Source organism: Aegilops tauschii, chromosome 7 (genome assembly GCF_002575655.3).
Source record: "Aegilops tauschii subsp. strangulata cultivar AL8/78 chromosome 7, Aet v6.0, whole genome shotgun sequence".
NCBI classification, from domain to species: domain Eukaryota; kingdom Viridiplantae; phylum Streptophyta; class Magnoliopsida; order Poales; family Poaceae; genus Aegilops; species Aegilops tauschii.
Window position 1 is genome coordinate 644,338,853 of NC_053041.3, and position 25,852 is coordinate 644,364,704.

The window sequence follows — 25,852 nt, forward strand, 5'->3', positions numbered from 1 at the left end:
ACGTGGGCGTGGAAGCCTCCGGCGAGGTGTCTCTGGTCCTGGCGACATCCGTAAGGCCGCTCCGCAAGGTCGGCGTGTCGCTGGCGCGGGAGCTCATGGCGGTGGCCGACGACGCGCTCAAGACCACTTGCGCATCCGACGGCATCCACTTGCCCGCTCCAGGCGCTCCTTCCCTCAGCTCTCGCAATCGCTCCAGCCGACAGCCATGCCCGAGCGGACTGCGGCCGCGGCCGCGGCGAGCGGAGTGCAGCAACGGCAGAGCTCGAGGGCGTCCTCCGGGTTGGGCAAGAAATTGGGGAACATGCCGTCGGGATCGAGAAGACCAGAGAGCGTCCGCGTTCGGCGCCGCTCCGCACCGTCTCTGCGTCGTAGTCCTACGGCGAGTCGTGCCCCTGCTCGGCAACTACGTCGCCGGACTCGACTGCGTCCTGGTCTGCGAGCTCCTCGAACAAGGCAGCCTCAACGACTGGCCCGCTCCCGTGGCCGCTGCCGGCGCACCTTGGCCCTGATGACCACGCGTGCACCGTCGCGCCTCGGCTTTGTCGGCACCGTCCGTCGGCTGCACGCACCGCTCGAGCTGCTGCACCACCGTCGTCTGCCCCGTGCTCCTACCAAGTTGCTCGCCGACACAACATTTGCGCGTTGGCCAAGCTCGCCGTGCCGAGACATCGTTGGCCCTGCTGGCCGTCACCACCGCCTCCGTGCCTTGGTCAAGCAGTCAAGCTTGCCGTGCCGAACCGTCCTCGGTCATACAGGTTGCGTCGATGCGTGTAGATGGTTGATGGCCGGGAGATCTTGATGAGTGATGGCCAGGAGAGCAGCATGGACCATGCGAGCGGCACGCACAACACCTGCTCGATATTTTTCTGGATGGAGTCAACATTTTATTTTTTTAAGTACGCCTAGGCGTACCGTAGCTTTATACTCCCTCCGTTCCCAAATATAAGTCTTTCTAGAGATTACAACAAGTGACTACATACGGAGCAAAATGAGTGAATCTACATTCTAAAATATGTTTACATACATTCGTATCTTGTAGTCCATTTGAAATATCTAAAAAGACTTATATTTAGGAACGGAGGGAGTAGAAGATAGAATGTTAATTATAAGAAAGCTAACACTCACTGTGAACAACGAATGTAGCACACACCTCACACCCGGGTAAGACCACAAACGGCCACCATTGCAAAGCAAACTACAAACAAAAGCGCCTATCCTAAATTAACACACAGCGCCGCGTCACACCGGACACCTCCGAAGACCAAACTACCGCAGAGCTTCTCTTGTCGATGCACCACCCACTCTAAACGCCTAAGAGGAAGAGGCAAGTGGATGACAGGACTCGATTCGATCCGAGGAAGACATAGTCTTGGACACACCGAAGATGTACATAGCGCCGCCAATGATCAAGAAAAGGATCACGGAGAAGCAGAGGAAGATGCCGTGTAATGTGTAGTAACCTCGCCGATGTCAGAGGAGGCGCCGGTGATGAGGATGACCTTGCGCTTGAGGTCGTCGGGGAAGAGGTAGGAGAGGAAGGAGTAGCAGATCTTGAAGAGGTAGTATGGTGGGTAGAAGAGCATGAAGGTGGCGACCATGGCGGGCATCGCCGCCCAGTTGAGCACACCATTCACAAGATCCATCTCGGTCGCTTGGATTCGATCTCACACGCCTGCTGCCCAAGCTAGAAGACGAGGAGACGGCCACCACGAGCAGCCCTTCACCTTGGTCAACGCCATCCGGGGCGGCGCCAAGCCGTCCTCCGCCGATGCCTCCTCCTCGAACGTGCAGCCGTACCGCGCATGCCTGCCCTCCTCCTCGTGCGCGGCCGGCAAAGGCTTCTTCGCCCGCCGGCGACGAAGGGTGGTGTTACATTTGTGACCGGCTTGGTCCCGCTGGTGCCACTTGGCCATGTGTGAGTGTCTTAGGACTAAACATGCACATCTTGGACAAGTTGTAGGATTGATCGGTCCACTTTTACAAGTTGTAGGACTAAACCATTACACCATATACAAGTTGTACTCCCTCCATTTCAAAATATAGTGCGTCCACGTTTCTGAAAGTCCAACTTTAATCATAAATTTAACCAACGAGACCGACTACGTCAGGAGAAAAAATTATATAATTGAAAATTTCTTTTGAATAAAAATTCACTGGTATGACTTTTGCTCCCGCCGCAGTCGCTCTTGTTGGTTAAATTTATGATCAAAGTTAAAGCACAGGAATAGAGGAGACACTATATTTTGAAACGGAGGGAGTAGGACTTGTCATCGCAAAAAAAAAGTTCTATGATCTCTGGTGCTTTTTCCTCTTTCCAGAAATAGGGCAGCCTAGGGCACACAATGAATGCGACAGCGCGTCGTATTTCTGAGCCTCTCTGAGTCGTCCCACGCCGCGGGACGCGCAAAGGCCACCAAAAACCCCCGTCATAAATGCATCTCGTAGCCCTTGCCCCCCACGCTCAACCACTCACCCAAAATAACTCCATCGCCGTTGCGCTTACCCATCTGCATCTCAGCCACCATGTCCGCCGCGTCCTCCTCCCTCCTCGTCCCTGAAGACTTTCTGCTTCTTCTTCTCATCTCCTACAAAGAGAAGCCCATTGCTAATTACCCCTTCTGTTTTAAAATAAATGGCTCAACTTTAGTATAACTCTAACGGTCAAAAAAACCTTTAGTATAACTTTGTTTTTTTAAGAGATAATATCACCGGAAGTCATAAAACTTAGGAAAACATTTGTGACCGGCAGACTGGCCGAAGCTTAGGCCGCTCGTGCACGGCACGTACAATACAAGTAGATCGAACGCTCCCAGCTCCCCCACGTCGTAATGCTACGTATCCTGTGGGACCAGCGCACTGCCTTTTCCCTTATCCCTTCGTGGGTGTCTTCCTCCTCGATTCGCTACCTCTATTTCCCCCCTTTTTCTTCGCCACCATCCATTGCGCTAGTGACTGCAGCTTCACGGCCTGCTCGGCGCCCAACCTCGTCCTCCATCATGGCCGGCGAGCCCCTCTCCCATCCCATCCTTCTCGTCAATTCACATCCTCGCTAGCTCCCCGCATCCATGAGTCGTGGTGAAGCGATTTCTGCTGCAACCGGCGCCCAAAAGTGCTACAACCGGCGATCCAAGATGCTACAATGGCCGACGGTGAGGTCCCGGCTGCCGACAAGATGCTACAACCGGCAAAGCGATTTGCTGCAACCGGCGACCCAAGATGCTACGACGACCGAAGGCAAGGTCTCGACGACCGGTAAGATGCTGCAACCGGCAAAGCGATTTGCTACGACCGGCGACCCAAGATGCTACGACGACCGAAGGCAAGGTCCGGGCGACTGGCTAGAGGCTGCAACCCGTGAAGCGATTTGCTACGACAGGCGAGGTAAGGCCCTGGCCGTCCCGGTGAAACTGCTGCAACCGGTGAAACGATTTGTTACGACCGGCGATGCAATAAGCTACCACGAGCCAAGGCGAGGTCCTGGCGCCCCGGCGAGATGTTGCAACGTGCAAACCGATTTGCTACGACCGGCGAGGTGATTTGCTACTACGGGAGAAGATGAGGTCCTTGCGACCTGGGCGAGCCAAGGTGCTACGACAACGACTGGAACCTAAAAGAACCGGCACCCCTGCTGCAAGCAGCGATGGCGAGCTGCGAGGAATGGTGCGTCCGGGATATACAGCGGCGCGGCGAGGCGAGAAAAGCTTCAACGACGACATTTTTTTTTCAACCCAGTACGACAAGCTGATAGTGATTCAATGGCGGCTGGATTTTCTTCATTCAGACGCATGGCACGGAGCAGGCAGGCCGGTGCAGCGAGTGGGGGCTGCGAATTTGTGGCCGGTAGCCGCTCGTGCCGTCGCGGAGCTGCGAGGCATGCCAGCGCAAGCCGTTTTCGTGAGAAGGGTCAACGCTACTTTTCTACTCCCTCCGTCCGAAAATACTTGTCGGAGAAATAGATGTATCTAGACGTATTTTAGTTCTAGATACATTCATTTTTATCCATTTCTTTGACAAGTATTTTCGGACGGAGGGAGTATTTGTACGAGATCTAGACGAAGTACGCATAGAGAAGATGACATGGGGATAGAGATCCAACAGTTATACATGGGCGGATCCAACGGGTGTGCGGGGACCGGCGCAGAGTGGTGGCCTAAAACTTACGCGCGATGTTCAGTTTGGTGCTAGAACTTTGAAAATACGGAATTGCGCCCACTTAACTTACTCAAGCGTGCAGATAGGGTCACAAACACGTATGTGGTCGTATCCATGTGTATGACCCCACTTGTCAGTGAGTGGTGGACTTAGTGCGACACATTTTTGCACAAAACACCCTCATCTTATTTTTATTCGTAGAAAAGGTCGACAACAATGACATGTGCAAAAAGCCTCGTATTATTATTATTTTTTTGCGGAAAAAACAGACCACTATACTACTCGTATATGCTAAAATTAATTAACAAAGAAAAAAAGGCGAGGGCCAGGTCACGAACCTTGACCCATGGTTGCGACGCAAGCAGGTTTAGCCACCACAGCACTCCCGTTGAATTGTACGATGTAAATAACAATATAATATTAATTTAAAAAATAACAATATAATATTTATTGAAATAAGATGCCATTTATTTTTTCGCATCATGAGCAGTGGGTCCTACCTGTCATTGCAGAGAAAAAATTAATACAAAAGATACGACTCCCACAGATGTCGAACTCACGTACTAAGACTAGCAGAAATGCCTCGCTAGCCACTAAAACCCAGAGCTGAACACGTTTACAATTGATAACTGCCCTTATTTTATTTTATTTTATTTTTTGAGATGATGATAACTGCCCTTAATGTAGTACTCCCTCCTTCCAGGAATGTTAGGCGTATTAGTTCTCCCGGGAAATCCCAAAATCTTAGGCGCTGAAGCTCTGAGCACGCCTTACCCTCTCGTACAGGTAGCGGTCCATTTTGCACCTGCTTTTTTTTTGTAAATTATAATCATATTAATAATTTTAACGTTAGAATATTCGCGTGTTATAAATATTTTACATCCAAACAAAATAACCTACTTTTAAAATTGTTCACAAGTTAAATAATATTTGTGAATCATAAAAAATGTAAAATTTAGATAATACAAATATATTAAAACCTAGAATTAGAAAATTATTTTAATTATACAAACATTTCAACTACTCACACAATTACACAGTTCAATGTTTGTACAATTAAAAATATTCATAATTTAAAATTTAAACTATTGAGTATTTATAAATGTTTACTAAATGTTTGTATTCATCATTTTGTAGAATTTAAGCTCCACATGCGTCCGTGCACAGTATATGTAAATTTGTTATCCATATTTCACGTCCGAGTGTGGTCATTGGATTCGCAAGATTGGCTCTTGTCGTAGCTATGGGTCGCCGGTTCGACCCCTAGTTGTGCCCCTTTTTATTTTGTTAATTTCACATCTGGTTTTATTTTGTTAATTTCGCATCTGGTCGGGTTTTTTCATAAATAAAAATTTATGATGGGGCTTTGTGCAAAAATGCATAGCATTGGGCCCACCACTCACTGACAGATGGGACCATGCGCATGGATATGCCCGCATACGCGTTTGCGACCGTATCTACATGCTTGAGACAACCAGTCAACTTAATCTAGTAACAAAGTTTTTTTAATCAACCAGGACCATCTTTAGTTTTTTATTTGTTATTTTCTTAATTAATGCCCACCCTGATTTCTAATCAAAGGTCAAAACTCCACTCAACCTGTGCCAATAAGTTATTCCTCGTCACCATATTTTTTCTTGACTTTCCAAACAAACACCTGACATCAGTCATTACAGAAACATAAAAAAAATAAAGAGGTTATCATCTAAACATTTTGCGAAACCGTCCCATGCACACAGGCAACGACACCAAATTTTCTTAACCACGCAATTACATGATCCCAAAGGATGAACAACTGACAGGCACGAAGGGAGTTGTTCATGCCTTGAAAATTCAGAAAATTGCATAAATTTCATTCGATTTGATGCCTTGATGCCATAGTACGCCGCCGTTTAGATACCCTGCTGATCACTTCCTCCTCTTCAGCGGATTCAGTTTCCTCCCCCGCGGCCATTGCATGGGAACCATTCTCCACATCAGAATCGCCCCCGTCCTGGTAGACCTCAGCGCTGGCAGCTGGATCATGATCGCCGAAGCCTTCCTCACCGAAATCTTGGCCGACTTTATCGCCCATCTCCTGCTTGAACACACAAATCCCACAGCCGGCCCGTTGGATCACCTCTCCCTGAAAATGCATTTAGTACTTTTGTTAGTAAGAATGTCAACCAGGACGGCACTGCCGTTGTCCCTGTAACTAGCGACAGTACGATGCCGATTTACCTCGTCCCCCACTTCGCCTCCTTCTGCCGGCAGACGTGTTGTACTCCAAGCGCTCGACGCCGACTCCATGTAAGCAGAGGCAGATGACTGCAAACGGCATGTCATTAGAATATCATCAACCGGATGCAGTGGCAAATTGCCACTAGAACCGCAAATCTTTGTACCTGAATCTCCAGTTCTCCGACGGAGTCACTGCCTTCAGACATCCTTGTGGTGCCACTCCTTGCTGATTCAACAGACGAAGGCGCCATTGCAAGTACTGCTAGCTTCAAAACGTTTTGAAAGTACAACAATGGTGAAAGGCACCAAGGCGGCTGCCGGTCACTCACTCTTGTACTGCTTACCGCGGTGCAACTCTGCCACCTGTTTTACCAGTACTTGCATTTAATATCTCAAGTAGTTCGAAATTTGAATTCGAGATGTGCCTTCTGCAAGTGGTCCGGCGGTGCCCTTCCAAACCGCAATTTTTGCATTTCCCAGCCTTGTGGTTTCTTGGGTGCATCCCCCCTCTCAGGGCAGGTAGTCCGCTTGTGCCCCTCGCGTCGATCGTATGCTTCTGGTCTGCTTACTCAGACCCTCGTATGCTGCCTTCTCCCTGCTATTTGTTGGTCTACCGACCACCTCTGCTTTTCTGGAGCTGTTAGACCATGGAGAGCATTCACACCAACAGAGTTTCCAGCACTAATGCATTGATCAGCACCGCGGTCTTCAACATACGCTATCTCTCCATTGTCAGGTAGTGTGCCAGGAGTCAATCCGGCCATGCGGTCCTCAAAACCCAAACCAGCCCTCTTCTCTGCTAAAGGTGCGCCACTCACCAGTAAAGCTTCCAGACCACCAAACATGTGATCGAACGATTCTGCACTAGCACCGCCCATCCGCACGACCTCCATGGCTTTCAGGTAAAGCGTCGAGCCGTCGAGTGCCTACACGGAAATGATAAGTTAACTGAATTATCCTTCTGGCACTGAACCAGAAGTTTGGGAAGTATGCCCCTCGCGTCCTTCGTACACCGCTTCACTATATGCTTTGCAGGGATCTCCTTGAGATGAAGTATATCAATGACCTGTCATATTACAGCATGTTCAACTCTCTTGTCCAGAAATACATTTCATGTTAAAGGAATATAAATGTCAACGGAAGTTACCCTCGAAACATGGCTGCATAGCATCCCAGTGTGCTCGAAGTAGCCACATTCGCATGTAAACTCTGTTTGGCCTTGGGTCATGTTCACCTCATACTTAACCCTGCTCCATTTCTCTCGCTTGGCTGCATTGTTGTGAACGGTGGCATACATTCTCATCTTCGCTACTTCTCTGCGTATTTGCGAATTGACTGCTCCATAGCACTCATTCGAAAAGGGCATGGTGTCCGGTCTGGTGGCGCACTGACCAGCCGTAATCTATAATCCCCGACAATAAAATTTCAACAAACTAGGTATAACAAAAAATGCTGACAGCGTGATGCATGTGCTTATTCAAGGGTAAGCAGGCATCGATAATGAAGGGCTGCAAACGGTTCAGTTTACCAGTTCATATATTCACTTGTACTAACGATCACACAAATAATCTAAATTCTGACTGAATATGTGTAGTGCAGACGAACGCACAGTCACAGCGCAAAAGATACAGTCCAACCACGCCATGATTTGGCTTCATACCTTTTTGTCCACCCAGGGGCCTGCGGATTGACTCTGTCAGTGGACTGCACCCACCTCGCCCGGGATGAATCCGGGCGACAGCGCACTCCAGCTCGCGCCGTATCAGCGCCGTCGCCGTCGACCTGCTGACTGCAACCAGACCCAGCATTTGAGTCAGCAGGGACGGCAATTCCCGCTCCGCTGTTCGCCAACAAGACGATAGGAACTGGACCTAGGTGCTCATGGCTGTCGGCAAACTGCTCTGACAGTGGGAACCTGAAAAAGGATGGCAATGGCGGCGACCAAGGCCCGTCAGATGGGACGCACAAGAAATCCTCAAATACTTTGCAGATCCGATAGCACTTACCTGTCTACAGCATCGAGAAGGAACTCCATGCTAGGATCCTCCATTTCTTTCACCAGGAACCACCGGCGCAGAACGAGCGTGATTTTTTGACCATTAGATGAGGGGGGCACCAGCTGAAGAGAGAGGCGGCCAGGGTTTCCAGAATGAACCACCATCCATTCTGACAAACGGCTCAGCCGTCACCCACCATCCTGGACTCCTGATCTGGTCCTTGGCTCGGTAGAAACACCAACGTCCTGATCCACGGATGCTGCTGATTCCATGAAACTGTTTGACAAATTAGTGCAATCCTAGTGGAATTTTCAGTATAATTTTCATATTATAGTGATCTGAAACAATACTCCATGATCAGTATACATGGAGTAGTTTATAATCATGGAGTATATTGCTGTAGTTTTGAACTACTAACTAAAAATGTTCAGGTTCTGAAAACTGCTGGAGTATAAACCAATGTATTGTTGTAGTTTATAATCATGTGGTATATTGCTGGAGTATTATTCAAATTAAATGCAGTATAGTTTGTTAAGTGAATTTGTTACTACTCCATGCAGTCTAGTCTTTTCTGTTTTCTAGTTTGTTAACTAAATTCAGTTAACTACTGGGTTAAAATTCAGTTAACCACTGTGTCAAAATTCAGTTAACTAATGTGTCAAATCAAATGGAACAGCATGACATTGACCAAAACATTAGTGTACAGTAAAAACATTCAGTCTAAATTATCAGTAGTACACTTCTCAGTTTCAAAATGAAAATGACTCGAGGAGTACACTTCTCAGTTTTACAAATTGCACGGAGTATGACAGCACAAGCAGTACTCCAATTTTCTCAGCACAAGCACAACCCAATGGCAAAGTGCCATCATTTCATCATACTGTACATCCCCAAATCCTTCCTGACAGTAAGGCAGAGAAAAGACAGCCAGCTAGCTGTCTTCCCCTAAAAAGCACGAACACGGGGACGGAAAGACGGGGATACACATAGGCATTTTTCAAAAACAGCCATTCGGGGACACGGGGACACTGCAAAATGCAACAGCTGTCTTCCCCTAGTAGGTCACGGCTTATTATTTTGAAAACAAGCCTGAAAAGAGCACTAGTTAGGTTCAGCAATCTATCTGAAACGAACTACATTTTCATTTACAACAGGAACATTTAGATGAAGAGCATTTCTGAAAATTTTCATTCACAAAGACATTCATTTTTGCATTTACTCCAACAGGAAAACTACTGTCAAAACTCCTACTGCCGACTGCCTAAACAGAGTCATGAATGAGTACAGATAGGAGATACAAACATGTGCAGTTCTCCTAATTACTTTGGACCAAGTGAAATCCCTGTCAAACAAAGGAACATCTTAGATGTACCAAATCTCCGCTAGATGAGTTAGATGCAGTATGTTAGATGGAGCTAGATGCAGGTGACTGAATTAAACTGAATTTTTCAGTAAAGTCAATTTAACTGAATTTTCAGCACATATACAGATTCGGCATAACCAACACACACAGAATGCTTTCTACTTTTCTTTAAGCAATGCAGTCAAGAACTATATCTATCTACATTGTCAAAAATGGTCTCCCAGTATTCATCCATACTGCTACCCAGCCATTCCTCCAAGACAGCATATACATTTCACAATCTTGAAACCATTGTTTGCTGCTAAGAACATGAACAGCATCCCTAGAGAAGTTTATTCAAACAATATGTAACTGAATAATATCCCTAGCAAAGCCAAGATATTATGAATCACACAACAAGTTCAGCATTGTGCACTGACCTCCAACTCATTTCTAAGACTTTGAATAGAATGCAAAAATCAAACGATCCTTTTACAGAAACGACAAGGAAGCTACTGATTACATTCAGAGTTTTCACTATTTAGACAAGGAAGCTAAGCTGAGCCCTCGAGAGGGTTGATGCTGAGCCAGCCAGTGCAGCTGAGCAGCCTCCTCTTGGCGGGGAGAGAGTCCAAGGCACCTTCAGTGGGCAGGAGCAACTTGTGGACCCGCTTTGACATGCCCTTCTCTGTAAGCCTGGTGGGGAAGTTGGAGACCAGCACCTTTACCCAAGTCTTGCCCGGACTGGAATCTGCGGGTGCTGGAGGAGCCATCGGCGCCGGTACTGCTGCTGGAGCTGGGGGAGAGCGTGCTGCTGCTGCTGGAGCCAGAGGAGAGCGTACTGCTGCTGCTGCAGGAGCCACCGGGGCGGGTACACGAGCCACCGGAGCGGGTGCAGTAGCGTCTCGAGCAGGGATACCAGCCTGTGGAGCAGGTGCAGTAGCCTCTGGAGCGGGGACAGGAGCCTCCAGTGCAGGAGCCACCGCCGCTGGTGCCGGGGCTGGAGGGGCGGGCGCGGCCAGCGCTGGGGCTGGAGCTGGAGCTGGTGCTGGTGCTGGTGCCGGGGCAGGGGGCACCGCCACCGCCGCTGGGGCCGAGGGAGGGGGCACCAGCGCGGCCGAAGGAGCCGCGGGAGGAGGAGGAGCGTTCAGCGCGGCCGCAGACGGCGTCCTTGGTGACCGGTACAGCTTGGCGCAGCAGAGGTTGGCGCCGGGGAGGCGGACCTCAACGAGGATCCACCCGAGCCGCTCGGTCCTCCTCTTCTTGTCCGGGCCTCTCGTCCGCTTCCCATAAGAGAAGGTGCTCGCGTGGCCGATCACGACCCAGCCGCCGTCGGAGCCGGCCTTCTCGACGGGCCTGGTGCGCTCTTCGATCCAGGTGGCGCCGCCCGCTGTGCGGCTGCAGCGGGAGGATGAACCCTCCTTGCGTGCGGGGGTGTAAAGAAGGTACCAGGCGGCGGCTCCGTCCGCCGCGGTGATCTTCTTGCGACCGGCGGTGAGGAGGACGGGGCTGGCAGCGTAGGCGTTCACCTCGTGGACCCACGCCGGGAGCTCGCCAGTGTCGGCGTGGCGGCGGAGCACCGCGACCAGAGCGTGCTCCCCCGGCAAGGAGTCGAGGGCCTCCTCCTCCTCCATGGCGGCGGCCGGAATTGGGTGGGGATCGCCGGATTGGGTGGGGATTGGGCTCGGGCGAGGGGATGGATTGGGGACGGGTACGGCACCGAAACGGTAACCGCCGTCCCGCTCCCTGCCCCATTTAACGGAGGGCGGCTATGTCGGTTCGCGGCCAGCTGTGGCTGACGTGCGGGCCCTGCCTGGAGCTGGCCCGCACGTCAGCGTCTCGCAACGGCCGTCTTTTTTCCGTCCCAGTGTCCGTTGGCCCATCGGACCCGCGCTGCGTGCCCGCATGCTGGCCCGCTGTCAGCGGCTCTTCCATCGTCAACTCTCAGCTGCTTGCATTGCAAATTCCCCTGCTACTTTGCATATAGGCCCCCCTCTCTATCTCTAATTCTGCTACTAGTTTCCTTCAAACTACCATTTTTTTTTTGTAATACAAGTTGATCAAAAGCGAGTCGGTTTAGGAAACCCAGGCCTAAGTCGGTTTGTAACTTAGGCCTTTATATATCTCTTGTACCCCAATTATCAATATACAAGTTTTATTATAATTTTACATGGTATCAGATTAGTCGTTCCTAGGGCATGGCTACGCCTCCCACGCCGCCGCCGCTGCCACCGCCCGGTTTCTTCGAACGCCGGGCTACCCTCGCCGCCGCCAAAGCAAAAGCCGCCTCCGCCACGACCGATGCCTCTTCTTCCTCCACCCTCGCCATAGCTCCAACCCTACCCACCACCATCAACTATGCTGACACCATCTCAGATGTCAGCCCGTTCATCCCCATTACTTTAGATCTTCCAAAGCACAACTATTATCATTGGCGTCATCTCTTTCAAGTTCACCTCGGCCGCTGCAACCTCCTGGATCACGTCGCCCCCGGCTCCGTTGCCCGGCCCTTCGATCCTCGATGGGTCAAGGACGACCTCGCCATCATCCAGTGGATTTATCAGCGTGTCTCCACGGAGATCTTCAACCTCGTCTTCCGCGACGCCACCAACGCCACCTCCCTTTGGGTGGCTCTACGTCAACTCTTCCAGGACAACGTCGACGCCCGCGTCAACACCCTCCACACCGAGCTCCGCAACACTGTCCAAGGCGATTCTCAGGTCGGCGTCTACTGCCAGCGTCTCAAGTCCATCATGGACGAACTCCGCGAGCTTGGGGACCCCCTCGACGACCGGCAACTCATCAACGTTCTCCTCGTCGGCCTCGGCGAACGCTTTGAAAAATATGCGTCGTTTATCCCCATGATGCGGCCGCCCCCCTCCTTCGCCGAGGTGCGCTCCATGCTTCAATGGGCCGATCGCGCCATCACCAACAAGGAGTCGCGTCCTCAAGTCTTCGTCGCCACTCCACGGCCCCCGTCTCCTGCACCTGCCGCGCCGCCGATGACTCCGATCCAGCCGCCTCCTGGCTGGCGCCCAAGTCCGAACTACAGAGGCAAAAATCCAATCTACAGGCCGCCATCGCCGTCGTCGTCGCCGTCGCGACCCCCTACTGCACCAGCGCCTCCTCCCAACGCCACATCGCCACCAGCGCCCCCAGCATGGCGTCCTCCACATGACCCTTGGACAGGACTCGTCCAGGCCTGGCCGATGCCCTGGACTGCCCCCTCTCCGATCGGTGCCCCTCCTGCGTACTCCGGCTCCTGGATGCCGGGCATGCGCCCACACACAAGATCTCCTGGCCTACTGGGCTCCTGTCCTCCAACGCAGGCGTACCATGCTGCTCCAACGCCCTACTGCAGCGCCCCGGAGCTGTACTTCATCGACAACAACGGCCTCTACCATCCGCAACCCCTGTTGCAGTCCTCCTCGATCACGCCGCACCAGCTGCATGGACCGCCGCCGCCATCGCCTGCACCACCCCTACTGGCTTCACCGACTCCTCATTGGGACCAAGCTGCCTTTTTGCAAGTCATGAACCACTTCGCTGCTCAAGGAACCTCAGGTATGGACTGGATCTTTGATTCTGGAGCCTCTAGCCACATGTCTAATTCGAGTACTATGCTGTCAAATTGCACCTCCTCTCCTTTTTCTTCTATCACTCTCGGCAATGGCTCCACCATCCCCATCTATAGCACCGGTCACACTGAGTTACCCTCCACTCTAAAACCTCTTTTACTTTGAGATGTCCTTGTTGCTCCTTCTCTCATCAAAAATTTAATATCTGTGCGAAAATTTACTTATGATAATCTTGTCTCAATAGAATTTGATCCCTTTGGTTTATCTGTGAAGGATCTTCAAACCAAGGAGGAGATCGCTCGCTTTAATAGTTCCGGAGACCTCTATTATATCAATGGAGCTCCTGCCGCAAGTCCACCTTCATCCATGATGGCCTCCGTCCACCTTTGGCACCAGCGACTCGGCCACCCCAATGCATCCACCACATCATCTCTACTTAGTGAATTTGCTCTTCCATGTAATAAAGATCATCATGACCCTTCGATGTGTCAGTCGTGTCAGCAATGCAAACATGTGCGCCTTCCCTTTAGTTCCTCTAGTTCTTCTAGTACTTTTCCTTTCGAGCTATTGCATTGTGATATATGGACTTAGCATTGTGATATATGGACGTCTCCTCATACTAGTATTTCGGGTTTTCAATACTATCTTGTTATATTAGATGATTTTTCTCATTTGTTTGGACTTTCCCTCTACACAACAAATCCGACGTTCATACTATTTTTCTTAACTTTAAACAATATGTTTCTACCCACTTTCTTCTACCAATTCGGTTTCTTCAATGTGATAATGGCCGCGAATTTGACGATTTTAAAAATAGAAACTTCTTTCTTCAACATGGCATTCTTCTTCGTTTCTCCTGTCCCTACACATCTCCTTAAAATGGCAAGGCCGAGCGCTCTCTCCGCACACTCAATGATATTATTCCTACTCTCCTTATACACTCATCGATGCCACCCAAGTTTTGGGCCGTGGCCCTCCGCACAGCTACCTATCTTCTTAACATCCGACCCTCTTCTGTCAATCCAAAAACAACTCCTTTTTACTCTCTTTTTCTTAGTCATCCAAACTACACCGAGCTCCGTGTGTTTGGCTGTCTATGTTTTCCAAACATCTACATCACAAGGTGCGGCCGAGGTCGGTCATATCCTGCAGATTTACGAGGCTGCTTCCGGGATAAGTCGTCTATCTATCATATCCAGCAACAACACGAGACCTGCCGTCAAGCATGTGGTGATGCAGGCGCTAGGGTTGCAGCAACGAACGACCAATGGTCAATACCTTCACTAACACTATGCTTTGAGTACACCAGAGACCGCTTGTGGAAAACAATCCTGGGTTCGCTGGAACTGGAACCCTTCTTGTCAATCAAAGGAAAGGAGATCATGGTTAAGCCGATCGCCCAAGCAATCCCTGCTTGCGCTATGAGCTCTTTTGATCTAACCAAAGGCTTGTGTGAGGAGCCGAGCAATCTGACTTGCAGACATCGCTGCTCACAGCAGAAGGACCAAGAGAAGATGCACTCGGTGGGCATGGAGCAAAATGAAATTACCCCGGAGCAAAAAGGAGGGCGGGCCGGGAGTCGGGGACTTGCACTCATTCAATCTTGCTATGCTCGCACGGCGAGCATGGCATCTAATTCAAGCACCCGACTCCCTCCCTCTGTGCCTGGCTTTTGAAAGCGAAATACTTCCCTGAGAGTGACATTCTCTCTGCTCTGCTACACATGTGGCCAACATGAGTTACACTTGGACAAGCATTCTAAGGGGGCTGGAGATAGTTAAGGAAGGATACATTTGGAGGGTGGGTTCAGGGGAGAACATCAAGATTTGGTCGGATCCGTGGCTGCCCACTGAACCTACATGACGTCCAGGAAAGCTCCAGGGACCATTTTATTAGGAGTAAAAAAAAGGTTAATTATCAAGCAAACGTTGTTCAAAGTGTCGATGACACCCGCAAAAGGTATTCACAGCTTCCAGTGTGCATTCTAATGTATTCACAATCAGACTACAGATGTTGCTATGCTAAGGATACATGCCCATTGTTCATACCCGCGTTCTATGTGACAAGACAGAACCATTTGCTCCTCCAGTGCTTTAAAACTTAACAAATATGTTTTCAGAAGCAAACAAGCTAACAAGAATACATACAACAGCAAAACAATTGTAAACAAAATTCAAAAGATGACATGAATAACTGGATACCTTTTTAAATGTCTATACCAGACAATGGAATTGACAGGGTCGTCTTTAAAGATATATCAAGCGCATCCACAAGTGCTCTGTCACCATAAAGCTCAAACACACCAAACTGCACGTAGTTCCCACCTAGGGCTGCACGTACAAGTGAATACCAGCCATGAGAACAGTAAATTATCAGCAAAGAAATCACAATTCTGCAGTGTGATTTAAATATTTTTACATGGCTAAATATAAAAGCAGTAATAAGCAGCACTGTTATCTTATTACAACCTTAAGTCAAAACATAGCCCCACAAGAATTTTTTTGGAACCTGGCGAGATTGTATCCCAAAATCAAACGGCTTCCATAGAAATCAGCAAAAATGTACGATTCACAAAAATTGCCATTAAAAGTCACAACTAAGAAAATTTTGGCTCGAGTAGTTTGCATCATAATTCACGTAATTCATTGCATTAGAACCTAACACCATTGGGGATCAGGAACTGCTAGTAGCAAGTTTTACCAGAAAGCTCCACCCAGGTGTACATTTGCCACATGTGATGTCAAGTGCAAACAGTCATCAAAACAGACAACAAGATCCAAATCCAGTTTGATAATTCAGTGGCGCAATATATTTTAATTATTATTAACATGCCTGAGAAATCACATCAAAATGGAGCTGACTGCATACGTATTATTTGTTCACACACTACAAATGTTAAAGCTGAGTTTTGCAACCAGGATACTATAATAGTAGCACAGGGTATTGTACACGACAGAAAAGTCAGCTCATGAAACCCAGAATAATATTACATACCAAATACACATAAATAAGTGGCACAGGGCCCTCCTGAATAAGTATGTAACTTCTGCAATATTTTTGCTCGAAATATTAGTTACTTTCATTACTTAGGCTAGAGACATGAACGATCCAAGTATGCTGAATCAGAATGCAAACACAGGAGGCTCTACTTGTCAAATCCTATCTCTACTCAGATCGATGAGCACAAGAGTACTGAGGAAGAAATTGAATTTGGTAGCTAGGGTTCGTCTCTAAAGCGAGAGACCCGGATTTGTATGGCTATATTGTATTTGGTCCTTACAGGATACCTCATGCTGTAAGCTCGCTCATTCACCAGACGCGGCAACGATGACAAGTCTATGCATAAAACTCAAATGACTGTCCAAATTGAGTAGCTGGTTCATCATCAACAGTTAAAAGCAAGCTTTCATCCTTGGTCAGAGACCTTACCTGTCTAATTTTCCTGTCCTTCTCAATTATGCGGATCTCGGAAGAGGAGGCATGGCAGGCGGTCCTTAGTTCTCTGCTTCTAGCCTAGCAATTTACACTTGCAAGTGCTTCACAAGATGCTTGTCAGAACCAACCTGTATGGACAACGGAATGATAAGTTTCATTTGAAAAACCAAGCTTGTGACAAAGAACCTCAGAGTCACAGCTCTTACCATATTAACTTTTGCAGTATGTGTGACACTCTCTTTGTGGCAACATCTTTAGTTGACTGAAGCAGCGCTACAGTAGCATCACAAGAGCCATCAGAGCATATAGTTGGATGTCTTTGTTGTGCTAACCAAAGAAGAGACAGATTTGGCAGTAACAAAAGACATCTTTCAGATCCTGCAATTAAACTGACAAGAACAAACCTGTGGATGGGAAAGGTGCCTTCCAAGGCGGTTCCCTCTTCCATGATGTATCCACTGCTTCGTCAACAGCAGGAACATCGTATTCAGGCACACAGGTAGAAAAGCTAGTGGCGCTGATCATCTTGACCTGAAAGGCAAATAGGCAAGTTCAAAACCTGTGTAGCACAATCCATGTGCATAACAAGAGACAAAGAAAAGGGGTTCCTAAAGCTTTTTTGTAACACGTTTACTTCAGCTTCCCTGATGAGCAAGCTGGTTGACATTATAAGGGACACATCAACTTATGTTAAAAAAAAGACATATCAACTTATGTTAAAAAAAAAGACATGTCAACTGACTGGCATTCCATGTTAAAGCAGATTATATTCCTGTGTAATAACTCAAGCATAGACAATACAAATTTGAGTCCAACTAGAAATTAACTACGTGCTTTCAAGGTACTCAAATTGACTATGGGCTCACAATGTTCAACTTAAATTAGGGCACTCAACTAGAATAGAAGAACTCGTTCAAGAACTAGAAAAGGCAAAAGAAACTTAGATTAGCTAGCACGAAGAGGATTGTTCAACTCAAACGTTATAATCTGGGTCTAAATATTTTGTCCTCTTAGTGGCACATAGTTTTACTGCAAGCATGGAAAATTAATGACCATTTAACTTCTGAAGTAGTATTGTTCCTTAGTGTATTGCCCAAAATGAACTCAGTATAGCAGCAAAGGCTAGACAACAAGACTGTAGGACAAAGAAATCAAAGACCTCAAAGATGAATCCCCACTGATTCTTCCTCTGACATTATCTAAACTTTCACCATACCCATTTAGCAGATTAGAGGAGGTGTAACCTGACAGTTCACCTGCCACTTAATTACATCCGCTACTACCAGAGATAAATGGAATGGAACTCGCCCAATGCAGTAAAAGCATATGCATGATTTTTTTATTTTTTTTGAGAGAGAAAGCATAGGTATGATTGAGGAACACTGTTACTCTGTTAGTATCATGCCTTCAGTATCAATTTGAAAACCAAGTTAACACCCAAAGCGTTGCTACTATCGACCCTGAATGGTAGTAATAAATTGCCTACACGAGACCCAAAATGAATCATGATCCCATATAAGTCCCCTGGGGTCTTATACAACAAATTGTGCAGTGTTGAGTGCGAAATCAGAAAGAGTACCCCAAAATAGAAGCTTGCCGGCGTCTAATGGTTGGACAACGCGGCGGCCATCTGTAGGAGGAGGAGGCGGCGTCGGTCTGCACGGGGGGCGCGGAGGAGGGCCTGCCGGCGGAGACGATTTGCGCAGGCCACGGCGACGAGGGCATAGGGCGGAGGCGGCCGGCTGGCGCTACCCAGGCATAGGAGCAGCAGGGGCGGGAGCAGGGTCGGGGACGAAGGCCATAGGAGCGCGGCCATGGGAGGGACGGTGGGAGGGGCTAAGGTGCAGCGCCCCGTATGCGGCGGGGAAGGGGAGTGGGCTGGGGCGGCGGCGGCGGCGGCGGGCGGGGAGGTGGTGAGTGGGACGGTGGGAGGAGGTGCGGTGCGGCGCCGTGAGGGGTGGGTGGGTGAGGTGCCGCGGCGAAGAGGAGTGGGTGAGGAGGAGCCTAGCTAGATCGGAGGAGGTGTGTCGGATGTCGGGCTCTCCCCTTTGCCCCGAGACAAGTGGCAAACCTTGATTGGACCGGCACCGGGCTCTCTAGAATTGGAATTTGAGTTAAACATGGAATCAAAACATCACTGTTACCCTAGTTTTGGGGGAAATTTTTATTCTCGAATACGCACCTATGTGCGTACTGCATTATATAGAAGAAAGCGGGTAAAGAGCCGCTCCATCAAAATGTTACAAATTACGGCTCTGTTCGTTAGTACTCCAGCTCCGCAAAATCATGCGCTCCCGCTGCTCGGAGTGAATTCCCGCTCTTCGATTGATCGTAAAAGCCAGAAAAACCGTTCGCCTTGCTCGCTCCACTCCGCTTCGTGAGTTGGGCTGAAAGCCCAATAATTTGTTTTCTGGCCCGTGCTAAGGGCCTTAACACGTTGGCCAGGCTACAGGGCCGTTCGGGATTGAAAACGTAACGAGCGCGATAGACAAACTCTACCAAACCGGTACATTTCACTTTATTGGTGGCATTCCTCCGTAAATTCCACGAACTCCCTCGTTTTTAGGATCGCCTCATTCGTCGCTCTAACTACCGCTGGCTCTGCTCCGCTCTGTTCACTCCGCGGAGTTACAGCGTTTGGGGCTGCTCCGCCCGCTCCGGCAGCGAAGTTCGGGAGCGGATAGAACCCAAACATCCTCTACATGAACAACAACTCCACATTCCACTCTCCACTCCTCGCTCTAAAACAGGAAACTAACTACTCGATCTAGTTTTGGGGGAAGAGGTAGGGGTAAAAGTGTATGAAGGATAGTTCAACTCAGCAGTGGACCGACGCACAAATCGGCTCCCACCTCTCTCTCTCTCTCTCTAGTTCAACTCAGCAGTGGACCCGACGCACAAATCGGCTCCCACCTCTCTCTCTCTCTCTAGTTCAACTCAGCAGTGGACCCGACGCACAAATCGGCTCCCACCTCTCTCTCTCTAGTTCAATCAGCAGTGGACCGACGCACAAATCGGCTCCCACCTCTCTCTCTCTCTCTACAGTTGAGCAGCCGTAGCCCAACACACAGTCGGAGCGTGTCACCACCAATGTGCCTCTCCTGCCACCGATCCAACTCATCGACGTCCATCCAGTCACCCCCATCCATCGCCCACCCCAAGCATGCTATTGCGGTCGAGTTGCTTCTCCCATGGATGCCCCTGCCATTGTCCTTCTCCTGCTCTCTGTTGATGCATGTGCTCTTGAGACTGGCAGCGTCGTCAAGCAATGACATGTTTTTAGGGGGGGGGGGGTAGGGTGTGAGCGGAGGATCGAGGTGGTTGGCATGAGACGCGGGATTCACCTAGGTGCATGCCTTCTGGCAGGAGGAAAGACCCTACTCATGCCTTTGGTGATCGTATTGTAGGAGATATGCCCTAGAGGCAATAATAAATGATATTATTTATCTCCGAGTTCATATTATGTTTATGTTCCATGCTATAACTGCAATGATTCTCGAGTCTGCAATATCCACGAGGCTCGGAGGAAGACTCATATGCACGTGTGGAATAATAAACGGTAAGAAGTATTCCTAGTCTGGCCTCTAAGACTAGCTCAAGTGTTGCATGATGGTTCTGTTTTCCTGATCATGGGCATGTCTATGCCAGCGACTTTGAGGGCACAATGTTAAGAGAACATTTGTGTTGAATCGACCCGGATTGATGTTATGCTATGAGATACATTCGTCACAAGTTAATGGTTTATAACACAGAGATAGTTAATGTTTGCATAATTCCTTAGACCATGAGAGTATCGAGTTTCTTCATGCTTGCTTCATGAACTTTGGGGTTTGTTAAACGTCATCCGTAACTGGATGGCTATTACGGCGGCTTACGGGTTCATGGGAAAGTATGTTAAGTAACTTGATAGCTCAAGATTGGGATTTGCTCCTCCGACGATGGAGAGATATACTCGGGCCCTCTCGGTGTTATGGTGTCCATCATCGTCTGGCCAGACACTTTGTGATTTGATCACGGGGATGCCGGAACACGAAACGAGAAAAGAGAACAAAACCGGTAACGAGGTAACTTGCATAGTGGACAAAGTGTTGGCCCACGGGGATGCAATAAATCTCACCTCAGGTGTTTGTGATATATCGTGAAGCAACAGGAATAGCTCACCTCAACTGGAGGTTCACTCGAATATTCATTCGTGTGGGTATAGGGGTCAATATGGGTGTCCACGGCTCCGATGTTGATCATTGATCGGAAGGGGTTCCAGGTCATGTCTATACTTCACCGAACCTATAGGGTCACACACTTAAGGGTCATCTATCTGCTGAATACTAGACAGGGAGTCTGAGAGAAAATCACCGAAAAAGTTTCGGACACCGAAAAGTTTCGGACAGCGGAATCGTACCGCAGAGAGAGGTCACCGGATGAGTTTCGGTGAAACCAAAAAAGTTGTTTCGGGGTATGCCATTAAGTCAAAATGGTTTCGGCACATGCCTGATAATTCTTGGAGGGTGCCAGAATCATTCTGGAAACTTTTTGGAATTTTCAGAAATAAAAACCGAAAATGTTTCGGAGCTGCCGGTACCGCTTTGGCTGTTTTTTCGCAGATGAAATTCACTAATCTGAAATTGTTTCAGAACGAATCCAAAATCATTTTAGTGGGTACTGGAATTATTCTAAGACCCACAGAAATATTTTCGGATTTAGTGGACGCGAAAAATTGTCTTCATGAATAGTGAAAACGCATTCTTGTTTGCTTTTCGCAGATGAAAATCACTAAACCAAAATTGTTTCGGAACGTGTTGAAAATTATTTTAGTGGGTACTGGAAATGTTCTGAGCCCACATAAATATTTTCAGTTCGAACGGACGCTGAAAAATGTCGTCATGAATAGTGAAAGTGCTTTTTGCTTGGCTTCTTAGAGAAGCCACCTTGAGGGCCTTTTTGGTATTTCCCCCCTTGGCTTCTTGGAGAAGCCACCCTTGGGCTTGGCCTATAAATAGGGGTGGAGGGGGCTGCCTAAAGAATGATCCCTTCTCACATACAAGTGCCATGCATGATCTGGCTTCTCTCTCCCTCCCAGCGAAATAGTTTCGTAGAGCCGAAAGGTTGTCTGGGTTCCGGTGGGAACTAGTTCTGGACGGCGAAGCCCTGCCGGATAGATGACACCGTATGTGTGCAACTCTGTAGAGAGATCGTAGTTTCGGTCTTAGTTCGTGAGTGCCTCCCGAAGGGCTGTCCGTGTGACCGTCCGAGTTTCGAAGGTCCTCCCGAAGGGCTGTCCGAGTGACCGTTCGAGTTTCGAAGGTCCTCCCGAAGGGCTGTCCGCGACACCGTCCGGGGGGCTGTTCGACCGCCTCCCGGAGGGCTGTCTGAGGAGCAGATGAGGGTATACATCCTCGCGGTTGGGAGGTTGTAAATCCTAGCTGCGGGGATCTGCACCGCCGATCGTCATCGACTCTACTTTCCGCAGCGCTACGAGTCGGTAACGAAAAATATCAAACCTTGTATGCAGTCTCCATAGTGGTCCTGGGCTGGTGCGTAGGTCGGAATTTTTTTGTTTTCTGTTGCGTTCCCCTACAGTGGCATCATGAGCCGTGCTATGCGTAGATGCAGGTTGCGATCTAGAATACATAGAGATGTATGGGTATTGCATAATATAATTTTGGAGTGGATGAGATCTGTTGCTGAAAATTATTTATGCGGGTGACAGATGAAATCTGTTACCCGACGTTCTTGTTGCTTCCCTAGAATTTGCGTTTGCTCAATCTCGAGACAGCATGGTGGAATTTTACAAAGTTCTGGCAATCCGTGATCCTGATTGATCATGGAAGTGCTATCATTTCTTTGGGTTCTGCCATAGTCAAAAGAAAGATGAAATTCGCAGATGAAAGGGCATTGCAGATATTATCTGCACGGGGGTCATGCTTATGACGAAGTTTAGTATGGGGCTCGAGATTTAATTATCTCGTGTTTCATACACCCCGAGATGTTAATCTAGCAACTTGAATAATCATACTTGATGATAAAACGTTGGTAGCTGCGGTTTAAGTCAAAACCTTAGAAGCCACGTAAAATAAAATTTTGCATAAACCTATTAGAGGCGTCTAACTTGGTTTTGCAGGATGTGCATGTGATGTGGTATAGCAGTGCTCATACTAATTCGATTATGTATGAGATGACTATATGATGTAATTTGATTAACATGACCTGCGTGTCATGATTCGGCATGATGGCTGGAGCCATATGATTGCACTTTAATGACCTGCGTGTCAACCTTGTTGTAATGCATTATTTTGTTAGCTATAGAGATAGCAATATTATCTGGTGCATCGACAGGGTGGTGGCAATCTTCGTGAAGGTGAACACCGATGCGAATGCCGAAGACGAAGAAATGAAAGACTTCTCCGTCAGAAAGGGCTATACCATATCATGCTATTATGAATTGCCTGAGATATTTATCCCTTATGATGCACCCTTCTTGATTGCGCGGTAGTCGCTTTTATTAGGGTGATCTCTCACTTAAAATATCAAGTAGTTAGTGTTCTCCCAAGTGTAGCACCGTCACGACACCTATCTTTTCGGGGTGCACCATGGATGCATGGGTACGAACGATTAGAGAAGTGTGAGGCGGGTGAGGTCAGACCTCGCAGCAAGATCACTTGCTTGTCTTGACGTTCATGGCAGGATCGTCCTGAGCTCAGAACACACGCATCGAAAGATGAGCAAGAGTCACATAGAGATGTGATCGGTAAGTTGGCCTACCGATTAAAATTCACGTTATGAGATGATGATTCTATGGCGATGAATTGAAGTCTGGATCTTGTATCACTCAAAATTAATTGTGAGAGATATTGATTTGAGTGGGAGCGCACTGTTGAATTAACATGTTTAATTCTCAGTGCAATTAATTATGAACACTGTCTAAGTGTTTCTTGCATAATAGTTGTAGAATAATGGATCGCATTTCCACCTCCCCTATTAAAATTGAATAGCTGTTAAATATCTGGTTAAAACTTTACGATTGGTAACGTAATATGAGGATTGTCCTCAAAAGTGCCAAGAAGGACTTTGTCCTATCGCATGCTTTCCGTATCCTCCCGCTAATGCTATGGATCATGTGACTCTCGTCCTTCGATCCAAAAGCTAGAATTCTGTTACGGTCAAGTGGAATATGTTTGCTTCCATGAAACCCAAACTTCGAAAGTTGGGATAGTTATATGATATTCATGGAACTGAAAATTATTTTCAGATACAAACAAAGCAATGTTTGTTTGCAAGTATTAGTAAAAGTGTTTACTATGCATTTGACTGTTGGGAAAGGGATCCAAAAGAACGCCTGTCATATAATGAAAGGTGAATAAAACAACAACTTAAAGAGAAAGGAAGTGTCCAAAGGGTGTTAGTATGACTTACACGCCTAGGAAGTCCGGGGCTAACGCCACTCTTAAGTTGGGTGCTTCTTTTGCGAGTAGGAGAAATACTAAAAGTTAAACTGTTAGAAGTATAAAGGCAGAAAGAAAGATGACTGGAATATCCAGCTCATGTATGAATGTCATACAAGTTTTTGATGTATAGTAGGCTGGTCAAAGATATAGTTCTTGGGAATTATGGTTAAACATGTTAATCACTAATTCTTGGGTATTGTGAGTTAATCACAAAGATACCCGCTCGATTGCATTCAATTGCGAATCACTGTAAGAGCTACTATGGCCTAAAAAGACTAGCCAGAAATGAGGTTAAGGTATACACAGGGAACATAGTAAATGTTACTATACCTTCCATCGGTGTATTGCCGTCTGTATTTATTTTCATAATTCATTTAGAGTTTTACAAACTCTAGCCCATTGCATAAGGTATCTTGTAAGAAGGTTGTTCATAAGAGAACCTTTTATGTTCGATGTTATGAATAACACAAGGGCCATATTTTCATTATGAATGAGATGTATGTTATGAATATTGATAATAATACAATACCTCTGGGTTTACTTTCATAATTCATTTTAGAGTTTCATACACTCTAGCCCATTGCACAATGTTTGTTGCAAAAGAGTTGTTCATAAAAACAACAATTGTTGTTAAGTATTATGAATAACATGAAGGGCCATGCTTCCATCCAAGATGGCATGTATGTTATGAATATTGATGGTAATATGATACATCCATAACACTGACGCTAAATGTCGCAAGACTAAAAGAATACCACACAAGTGTGGCACTACATTTGGTCACATTGGAGAAACCCGCATGGAAAATTCCATTATGATGGATTTTGAAGTCTTTTTGATTTTGAATCATCTGACACTTGCAACTTTCCTCTGAAAAGTGAAGTGACTAAAATACCGTTCACAGGCCATAAGGAACGAACAACAAACTTATTAGTGATCATACATTTGATGTGTGTAGTCCGATAAGTGTTGTTAGTGGTGGATTTATTTATCTTCAGAAATGACTCAAGTAGATATATGGATATTTACTTGATGAGACGTAAGTCTGGATCTTTTGAAATCATTCGAAAGGTTTTCAAAAATGAAGTAGAAGTTATTGTAACAAGAAAATTATGTTTCTGCAATTTGATTGCACAAAGGAATATTTGAGTTACATGTTTAGCAAATGTCTGATGAGTTGTGAAAGGGGTTTCATAACTTGCACCTCCCGGAACACCACTGCAAGTGGAAAGTCCGTGGAGATGTAATCAAACCATTTATGACATGGTAAGGTCAAAGATGACATAAATAAATTTGCCATTATCCCTTTTAAAGTGATGCTTTAGAGACTGCGGCTTTTACACTGAAAAGAGCTACATCGGGTCTGTTGAAATGAAGCCATGGTATGGTACGCCCAACCGTGTTATATCTTTTCTTAACATTTGGTATATGGGGCTTGTGTAAAAGGTTACAAACCTATTCCAAATCAGACAAGTGCTACTTTGCAGGTTATACCAAAATGTTGGGTATTCCTCCCTCACTATACCGAGGCAAATAGTTTTGCCGCGAAACATGTGCTTTTAAAGAGAATGGTTATTTGAAAAAGGTGAGTGTAAGAATAGTGCAACTCGACAAGATAAACAGTATCTACGTCATCAGATCAAAGGAAAGAGACCTTGGAAGTAATTCCAGAGTTTCCTACTGCGA

At 47.4% G+C, this 25,852-nt stretch overlaps 2 protein-coding genes across 11 annotated transcripts; both read right to left on the reverse strand.

Annotated features, from left to right (window-relative positions):
* Nucleotides 1-5,764: 5,764 nt before the first annotated feature.
* LOC109781412 (uncharacterized) lies at nucleotides 5,765-18,791 on the reverse strand. 10 transcript variants are annotated; one of them, XR_012189959.1, is made up of 11 exons: nucleotides 18,304-18,734; nucleotides 17,129-17,255; nucleotides 16,931-16,997; nucleotides 16,719-16,852; nucleotides 15,491-15,619; nucleotides 8,379-8,645; nucleotides 8,033-8,287; nucleotides 7,520-7,774; nucleotides 6,537-7,438; nucleotides 6,373-6,459; nucleotides 5,765-6,277 (listed from the first exon to the last, which is right to left on the reverse strand). XR_012189959.1 is itself a non-coding variant. In XM_073505576.1 (11 exons), exons 9-11 carry the CDS (start codon nucleotides 6,621-6,623, stop codon nucleotides 6,005-6,007), a joined length of 447 nt encoding a protein of 148 aa, XP_073361677.1. In that variant the 5' UTR covers nucleotides 6,624-7,438; nucleotides 7,520-7,774; nucleotides 8,033-8,287; nucleotides 8,379-8,645; nucleotides 15,491-15,619; nucleotides 16,719-16,852; nucleotides 16,931-16,997; nucleotides 17,129-17,255; nucleotides 18,304-18,791; the 3' UTR covers nucleotides 5,765-6,004. The 10 variants fall into 10 exon arrangements, 6 of the variants coding, with proteins under 6 accessions (XP_073361677.1, XP_073361679.1, XP_073361678.1 ...); XR_012189962.1 differs by having other exon boundaries at nucleotides 16,931-16,986; nucleotides 18,304-18,704; XR_012189961.1 differs by having other exon boundaries at nucleotides 8,379-8,628; nucleotides 18,304-18,704.
* On the reverse strand, nucleotides 6,942-7,675 carry LOC141027599 (uncharacterized). The gene is made up of 3 exons (XM_073504681.1): nucleotides 7,520-7,675; nucleotides 7,346-7,438; nucleotides 6,942-7,298 (listed from the first exon to the last, which is right to left on the reverse strand). Exons 1-3 carry the CDS (start codon nucleotides 7,673-7,675, stop codon nucleotides 6,942-6,944), a joined length of 606 nt encoding a protein of 201 aa, XP_073360782.1.
* Nucleotides 18,792-25,852: the final 7,061 nt, after the last annotated feature.